Source organism: Homalodisca vitripennis, chromosome 1, assembly GCF_021130785.1.
Source record: "Homalodisca vitripennis isolate AUS2020 chromosome 1, UT_GWSS_2.1, whole genome shotgun sequence".
Taxonomy (NCBI): Eukaryota; Metazoa; Arthropoda; class Insecta; order Hemiptera; family Cicadellidae; genus Homalodisca; species Homalodisca vitripennis.
This window is the reverse complement of record NC_060207.1, coordinates 228,908,826-228,918,205: the sequence shown is the minus strand read 5'-3', so window position 1 is coordinate 228,918,205 and position 9,380 is coordinate 228,908,826. Positions and strand designations below refer to the sequence as shown.

The 9,380-nt window shown below is 36.6% G+C and overlaps 1 protein-coding gene across 2 annotated transcripts in view; it reads right to left on the bottom strand.

Annotated features, from left to right (window-relative positions):
* Positions 1-201: 201 nt before the first annotated feature.
* LOC124353126 (lysine-specific demethylase 3A-like) overlaps positions 202-9,380 on the bottom strand; it is a 281,811-nt gene continuing 272,632 nt past the window's right edge. For both annotated transcript variants that reach the window (XM_046802970.1, XM_046802971.1), the window contains 7 exons: positions 7,785-7,999; positions 6,611-6,741; positions 5,593-5,841; positions 4,475-4,624; positions 3,004-3,967; positions 1,388-1,704; positions 202-1,236 (listed from right to left, as the gene is read on the bottom strand). In XM_046802970.1, coding sequence (XP_046658926.1) covers positions 1,003-1,236; positions 1,388-1,704; positions 3,004-3,967; positions 4,475-4,624; positions 5,593-5,841; positions 6,611-6,741; positions 7,785-7,999 — 2,260 coding nt within the window. In that variant the 3' untranslated portion in view covers positions 202-1,002. The remainder of the gene's footprint in view (positions 1,237-1,387; positions 1,705-3,003; positions 3,968-4,474; positions 4,625-5,592; positions 5,842-6,610; positions 6,742-7,784; positions 8,000-9,380) is intronic.

Sequence of the window (9,380 nt, the reverse complement as noted above, 5' to 3'; positions counted from 1 at the left end):
TCGGTGCTAGTTTGTAAGTACAGTCTGTGTCAACCGCCATGTTGACGTGTTGTGTGGCAGTCGCACAGGACTTCCATTCTATTGGTCAACACCAACTGCACTCTTTTGTAGCCCCTACTATAGCACCTACACATTGAGTTGCACCCTTCTCCACAATTGAAACACGAGTACGTTATTCAGGTGAGGAATAATACACATGTACACATTATCCACATTGGCACTTTATTTAAATAGCACTTTAATTTTCATTGAGAAATAAACAGATTCCATGTAACCATATAAAGTTATGAATCGGGGCAGAATTAATTTTTTGTTATTATGAAAAACTGAACAATGAAAAGTTAACAAAAACAAGGACACTTTCTGCCCACCCATTCTTTACAAGTAGATAAAAATAATGGAATTCGAACTCACGTCATCGATATACACAGAGACAGTGGTGGTGAGTGGTAACAAGATACGAGTTCAATTACAACAGTTACTTAAGTACCATCAGGAAAAATTATCTTTTAATTGATGATGCCATGGAATATTTTGACATGACTACAAATGCACATTTCTCTGTAACATTTAGTGAGATCTAGAACAGCCGTAACACTTAATATACCTAAATTGTTGTAGAAAAAGTGCAAAGTTGGGCGGGATTGGTTACGACATGTTTTGCACATATTTACTTATTTATAGGTACAATATTTACATCGAACACCGAGCTCGATCGAGAATCTTACGGTGAATTAAATAATGGACACTGTACAAGGTATAAACCGCGCCACTTGGTGCCGCTAATAATACAGCTATCTATTTATATTTACACCTCTTCATATGTACTAATTCACTTTTTTCCGCGTTTTATAAACAAAACTATGTACAAGAAACACTTACAAATTAACTCTAAAACTTCTTTTGAAGCACTATTAACAACGATAAAATGTTCGTAGCGCTTTGAATAAAAAGAAACAGCACCTATCACAAGAAACGCTTAGAGTAGAGTGGCAGTTACGATCACGAGTCAGTGGATTCCTGTTTCAGAGAAACGCAGTTCTCTTTTAAACTTAAAACGGAGAGAGAGTCTTTGACGGCGTGGTAGATTATGTTCTTGATCTGTAGCTTGTCCTCGTGATTGGAGTGGGTATCGGACAGCTCACGGAACTCTTGCGTCAGGTGGAAGCAGTGCGAAACGTTCTCCGGTGACACAAAGTCCTCCGCCACTTTGATACAGTTGTGCAAGTTTCGGACCTGAACAAGAATCAAATTAGACGTGCACGTCGAACAAGAAGGTAAGTCATTTGTAAAGAACATTTTTATAGAGGTAATAGATATAAAACAAACAGATTTAAGTTTTAGAATAACATATTCATTGGCGCAGTAACAAAGTTAAGCTGTGTACCTGGTGGGGAGCTCCTGCCGGGATGAAGATGGCGTCACCGAGACACTGCACGATCGCGTAGCCCTCGACGGCGTACTCCTTGTAGAGCCTCTCGCGCAGGGGACTGTCCAGGTACCAGCTTTGATCGTGGATGGGGTCGTGGTGAGGCTCCAGCCGCGCACCCCGTTCTATCGCCACCTTGTTCAGCAGGTCACGTATTTTGTCCGCATCGCGTGCTGAGTAGATGTGCCACAACGCGCCGGGTACTTCGGTCTTCTCGCGTACCCGCCGCCGCGTCAGCATGTCTGAACACGCCTCATCAATCGCGCGATACGCCTCTGTAACAATTAACACAACATTTAAAACTACTCACCATCTTTTGGGTTGAATGATCGTCTATTAGAAGAAAAAATCATTCATTGCAGTTCTTATTTAGTTAATGCTCCATTATTTACACATTTAATGACATTCTTAACTTTAAGCAAATAGCTCTTTAGATGAAGATTGATCAATTACAAAGTATACATTAATATTTGACTAAATTTGAGAGATATCAACAATTTGTCTTTATGCCATGGTTGGCAATTAACACCGTTAAGTATATTAAGTATGTATTACAGAGACTACAATTCTAGCAAGTAAAAAGTTGACTTTTGCCATGCGTTGTAGAATGTTCCGGCAATAAAAATCTGATTTGATTTGATTTAACATACTACTAAAGTTGTCAAGGCAGTAGATCTAAGATACTTGGAGGCTGACATCGAGATGATGAAAATGTAAAGTAAAAAAGTACATAATAAATTAAAATAACTACTATTGTAGCCATAGTACAAAATAAAAGCATTCAATTTCTTACAACACAATACAAATATATATATATATATATATCTATCATATAATACTCCGTTATTATTATGTAATAGTCACAAAATTTGATCAATTTCTTTTCTAATAAGCATACACCAAGTTGGTGTACTACTTGTCCAGCGACAATTTTGACCCTCCACAAGCCAAAAGGCAAGCTTTGAAATTATTTTATTTTCACTCTTTATGTCCTCAGAAATGTTATCAATTACACAAAACATGGAGAATTTTCAAAAGTTGGCTGTTCAGTGTGTAGAAAGCTTTTATCTGAAGTATACGCAGATGCTAAGAGTCAAGTCAAAACTCTGAACTCATGAAGATATCTCTACATGAATTTTGTTAACTTTACAAAGAATTACTTGGACTGCAAAAACACTCTTTCAAAGTTTTGCTCAGTACTCCAATCCCACTATTTTATTCAATAGGAAAAATGTGGATGAATGAAAAGTATTGTATACGTAGTTGCTTGATGATAAATGCTCCTGTAATTTTTAGACAAATCTTTTGTCAACAAGTGTTCAGCTCAATCCATTTAAGTTGCATCCCTTGGAATGTTACATGTTCAACCTCTTATGAGAACATAATACATTATTTCAAAGGACAACAATTTGATTGTCTGTTGTTTATTTCAATTTAAAACTGATAAATTGAAGTTTTCTAAAAAAGAATTTACGGTTAACTTTGGGGTTCCATATTCATGTTCCCTTTTAACATTGAAAGTTACTTCACCATATTTTCGCTGTGAACAAATGAACAAAGTAAAGATCCCGTACCTTTGATATGGTCTTCTGAATCGCTGTCCTTGGGCACACCAACATAGACCATGACATTGACAGCGTCAGAGATGTCGAGGTGCAGATTGGTCGTGCCTTTGGTAGGGTGGATAGCGGACCCGTAGGCAGTGTACATCTTGGGTCCGAGGTCGGGCCGCACGAAGCAGTCAGGAAGCCGAGAGGCCAGGTTGAGGCGACCCGTGCGTTGGGTATACTCCTTCATGGGCAGGGCATTCATGAGGTCGGTGAACCTCGAGGGTAGCATCTCGGCGAAGTCCTCTCCCGGAGGCCAATCCTTGAGCTTGAGCAACATGGATTGGCCTCTGTCGTCCTTCAGCCTTTTGGTCAGGTGTTCGAAGCCCTCCCAAAACTTGCGCATGAACTGGTTGGGTACCAGGTTACCGGTCATACAGTTCACCAGATCGTTTTTGGTGTCCCCAAAGTCCCTGATGAACGATTCCGGGTGCCACAAATCCTTGTCCAGATGTTTGCCGACGTCGCTCACCAGCACCGGCTGCCCTCTCTTCCACTGGTCCTGAAATATCCTGTAGTTCCCGGAATGGTTGGGATCGTGCAGTCGCAGTAGCCGGCCGTCGCAGAGCCAGGAGTGGGGGAGGTCGGGGTACAACACTTCGCTCTCTGTCAGTGTCATGATGCGTATCGGTACCGGGTCCCTCCAGCTCTTCTGCGGCCAAGTGTAACGCCTCACGAAGTGCTTAAGCTGAGGAGCCACCACCTTGTCCACCACACCGACGTCACCAGTTTCCTTGGTTACGGCGTGTTCGATCACGCTGGATATCGCCTCGTCCAGCGTGTCCACGTGCGACTTGCGACTCTTGGTCCCCGTTGCAGGTGATGGCGCTCTGCTACCGTTGCTCTTCGGCGCGGGTCGGATCAGCAGCTCTCGCAGAGTCGAGTAGTTCCCATCCTTGTCTTCGTCTGAGTCACTGCTGCTGCCGGTTTCCTGCACATACTATCCTCATGTAGACTCTACCTCTGAGTTAATTACTATTACGCTATTGCAAAATTAATAAGAAGAAACGTTCTGTTACCCCATCAAATTACATAAGAGGTACAAAATATTAATAATATGTGACTGTCAAAATACAGGATACACTACAAATTGAAGTTGTGACTATTGAAAACAACATTTTGAGAAAGAAATGTGCAGTTATAAATGTTACAAACGTGGGGCCATTTAATGAACAGTCTTTTTAAATATTATGCCAAATATATTAAAAATAATAAATTTAGATCAGGACAAGCTTCCCAATAATTTATTTAATGAATTTTAAAATTTAATAAAGTTTATTGTGTAAATATTTAAAACAACTAGTTATTTTCAGTTAAGACAGTTAAGAATTATAACTATTGATTTATTTAATGTGTAGTATCGTTAACTTGATTAGCATATTTTATCTATAATATTTTTAAAGATTTATTTAGCACTTTAACAACATAATATACGCACCCCACATGAAGTCTTCTTGTCCTCATTGGACAGGGCGACGTCTGCCAGCCAGTTCAGAGGAGAATTTTTATCATCAGTCTTTTCCTCTTTCTCACTCTTTATCTGTCCATTTACAGGTTCAGTCTTGAGCTGCAGGTTTTTCAACAGGTCCTAAAAATGATAAACAAAATTTTATTGTATTGCTTAATAATAATTAGAAAACATTCTAGTTTTAGTTAACATTTTACACATTTTGTATTAATAAAAGGTGTCTTGATTACATATACAATGTAATAGTGTATTCCTGATGGTAATGTACCAACAAACATACATATTCATGTATGCAAGTTACAGTAAACTGTAGTCATTTAGGTAAATTAAGGTTAAATGTTTTAAAATGCTTAAACATGAATAAAAATATTTAACTTAATTTCGATTATCCTCAATGGAATTTAGAGAAGGAATTCAAAGCCAGGCATGTCACTTAAGTGCTTTGTGTTAAATATTAATTAGCATAGTTTTTTATTATATCCTTATGTTCTGGAGTAAGTTTAAGATCAAAATTCCATGGGTTTTGTTTTACACAAGACTATACGATAGACCATTGCCATAATCTCCAATACAATTTCATAAATATATCCACTACAGTGAGTCGATCTCTGATAAGATAAATGATCTACAGATTATATAAAGGTCATTGTTTCTGTGTCAATTCTCTTTTTCTCCATGTCAGTTTTTCTATAAATTATTGTCTATTCAGCAAACAAGATCTGAACATTTATTGTGTTCTTTCCTTTAAACAGGTTATTCCTAAATAATTTTGATTCACAAACAGTGTGAAATGCTTATTGGTATATAATTCAAGCAGATATTTAAGAACCAATAACTAAATAATACATTGGATGAGTGACAAAAACGTATTACAAAACTACTTGACTTTGACTTGATTAATAATCAATATCTGAAAAAGTTTTATCTACACTTCAGTCAAGGTTAAACTTCAAGAGTATGAATGGTTAGTTTGTTCCATATTATTATCATTCATTGGGGTCTGCTGTGACATGAGTGTAGAGTTCTGGTTGCAATTATCCATCTACAGCTAGGTTAGAGTAGTTGAGTTGCACATTAGGTCAGCCTACCTTGCAGAAGCCATTAGTCGGCTTGGCAGACTTGGCGAGGGGACAACCGCAGTGCATGGGGATGCCCCAGGTCGCTCTGGCATCGTGACATCTACGCTCCAACGTCTCCAGAGAGTCCCCAGCGATTATCTGCGTCAACATGAGCCGCTCCTGTTCGTGACCCTGCCGGTTGGTGCAGAGCAGCCAAGCCTTGTCGTCCCGGTCCCGCCCAGGCTCCCCCCACATCTTCACTGTTCCGTTCTTCCGGCTCTGTACACATCGGTCGGGTTAATTATCTTACAGAGACTGAATAACAGAGTGTACATTGGCAAATAAAAAACTTACCACGGCTTTATCGTGGATCAACAATATTTATAATCATATGCTAATGAGATACATCAAATTTTTATAAAAACGTTATTATTTGATTTTTAATTGTTATTTGATGAGTAAGTTACAGTTATAGACAAAATTGTAATTTACTAATCAGCATATTTAAATAGAACCACCCAAATACTCTTCTTCCACTTCGTTCATTGGACATTTAAGTCAAATAAAACTAAACATAACACTATAGTTTCAAAAAAAAAGTGAAAGTTTCTATGTAACATTTACGGTATGCCAAACAGTTCTATAGACTCTGAAGTTGGCTTGGACAAATGTTCTATAACACATTATTTACTCAGGAAAATCAACTGGAGATTTTATAAAAGACATAGTAAGGTGCTTATTGGACATCCTTACAAAAATCACTAAGGTACAAAAATTTTAATAAGTATTGCATCATGTGAAAAACTAAAACTCCAAGCCTCACTTATATTAGTATGCAACAAATTATTCAACAACTTTTCATAATTTATGTAATTTTCAATCCATTGTGGATAATGTCTAGGTTATAACAGACACCCCCACATATTATTATAGTTCATTCACATCAAAATGAGCCTTGTATAAAGTACATGAAGAGGAGTTCTGAGATAAGTTACTTAATTAAAAGTAACAACAGCAGAATGATAGCGATTACTTGACATGACATTACCTTGTAACAGTCGATGCAGACGACAAACCCACACTTGCCGCATGCCCAGTGGAAGTTGAACAGGGTGGTCTCGCACACATCGCACATCTCCCGCACCCCCTGGACCACTCTCTTCCACGCTATCGTCTTGTCTGCAAACATACACACCATTAGATGGAATCAACATTTCGTTACTGTGTTTCACAAACATAATACATACATTTCTTTCATGATATAACTAGTCAAATGCTACTTTTACAGTATTTATCAAACAAGTCTGTAAAAATTACATTTTGGTTGATCGACACTCCCACATGTACTCATGTACATGTATCTCATGGACCACTAGTGGTTAACCTAACATTGTAAATTGCTTCCCATTTTATAGATGGAAAGAAACGAAAATGAAAAATTCCTTATTTTAACAGACAAAGTTAGGTCCACACAGCCCTTACTTACAGTTTACCTGTATCGTAACAAAAATAAATGAACTAAAATTGACCGCTCACTAAGCACTTGGCACTCAAAGGTTTAACATCTTTTAAATATAACTTTAACTGAAAACATTGTACAAAAAAATCTTGGTGCTTTTCATCATTTTCATTCATTTTACACCGTTTCCCCTGAACGTGATTGTTCTGTGGATATTTTTAGTATTCTAGAGTAAATTCTTGTTTTTGTACATTAAATTTTTAAGTTTTTAATAAATCTCTGTTATTAATCAATTTCAATTTTTACCAAACTACAGTGAAATTCATAATCTTTACATTTGTAATAATAGCATTAAAAGTATTTTCCATGTTTATTCCATTACAATTTTTTAATTAAATCACATCAAATATTAAAATAAAACCTGAAAAGAAAGTTGTAAATGCAATGAAGAAATGCTGTAACAGTTACAGTTCTATCACTGTTGTGAAATTGGCCGTTGTCCAAAAGAAGATAACTCCCACAACTATATGCAGACTACACAACAGCTTGGACATAACCGTTATCAATAACAGTTGATCTCACTATTCTTGGTACTCTGAATTTCACTTGTTACAGACCCATAGTTATTACATTATTTATAGCTCAGTGAAATACATTGTTTAATCAAAACTGTTATGCGAATCTGCGATTGTAATTTGTCCCAATCAACGCTAAGTAACGAATATCGGCTACATAGACTGAGTAGACTGGCAGTGGTACCAACCGTCGGACATGTGGATGCTGATGGCCTCTTTCTCCTGCTCCAGGAGGTCACAGAACTGGTCGCCAACTTGCAGTAGGAGGAACCTGGACATCTCCAGGTCGAGGTCGGGTGGTGGACTGTCTGGCAGAGGTAGCCACAGCTTGAGATCATCCTGCGTGGCGTCCCTCAGCGGGTCCGAGAACCCTGCGATGGCCAACTGACCGTTTTTGGTGTACCTGTACATATCACGCATATTGAGACTATGTTCTACTTCTCATTTACTAATCATTATTTCAATAGCTAATGGCGTTTGTAAACTTTCAACATTGCTTTCTTCCAATATGCAGCAGAGAAAATTCCAAAGGAATTCATTGAAATAAAGTACATTCAGTTCTGTTATTCATGAAGGAAATTATGTGTACGTTCTCCTTCCTTTAACCCTAGAACTGTTAATCGACATAATTTTGTCGGTCAATGCCACTTCTGTAGTGTTAACCGTCAAAATTTTGTCGGTCAAACATTCTCTCGTATACAATATATACTCCGGTAACGTATCGATATAATTCATGCACCATTTGATTCGGGAAGGAAAATGCTAGGGAACAGATGAGTTTTATTCCTCTTTGTATTATGGTTATGACGTAGCAAGCTTGTTATTTTGAACGTAAAAGAAAACGCGACGCCGTTTGTTGTGACCGCCATATTGCCGCTGCCGTTCTGCATCACTTTCGTGCCGAGCTGTGGATATTTGTTAGTTTTAATAGTTTTACGCGTGTTTTAGTGTCGTATTTAATGTGTAGTGTGTTGTTTGATGTCGTAGTAGTGTAAACATATATATTTTAGAATAAATCAATTTCTATTTACTGAAATATGTTTGAGAAATTACCGGCTTTGTGTAGGCTATGGCAAAATGACTTGGCTAAAATTCATTTCACATAGTTTGTTATTGTTTTCACTTACTAAACGTTATTTATAGCACTCTTTTAGCTCTGAAGTAACTATTTATTTTTGGTAAATAGATAGTTTTCACAATAAAATATATATTTCCTGTAATTTATTTGGTTATATATAATAACTGTTTGGGTTATTCTATATTTTTTCAATATATTTAGTTATATTTATAGTTTTCTAACTACATAATATTTTCCTATTACTTATAAACCATAAATTTATAAATTTTGATATAATACAAGCTTTAGAAACGATTTGCTGAATGAAAATTTTTCGCAAAATTTTTGAACAATGGCAAAATTTAACTTTTTTTTACTTTTCAAAAAATAATTTATGGTAATTATTTCATTAGTACTGTATATTCTATTTTATTCTAAGTAATAAAATATGCAATATAACATGTATTCATAGATAAATGTATTAGCAAAACTTGTTTTACCAAAGTCTTACTTGTACACCCGATTTTCAAAATTTATACGCATCGCTGCTTTTTGTTCTATAGCTTTATGATGCTTTCATAAATGTGTATAATGTTTATGTTTTTCTGAAACTAGATAAAATTTGACACAGAATGGCTATCTCACTTATAAATATTTCTCACTATAACTTCATTTGCTAGGTATGGTCCCCCCCAAATTTAAGAAATATTTTTCGTAAATTTTATAT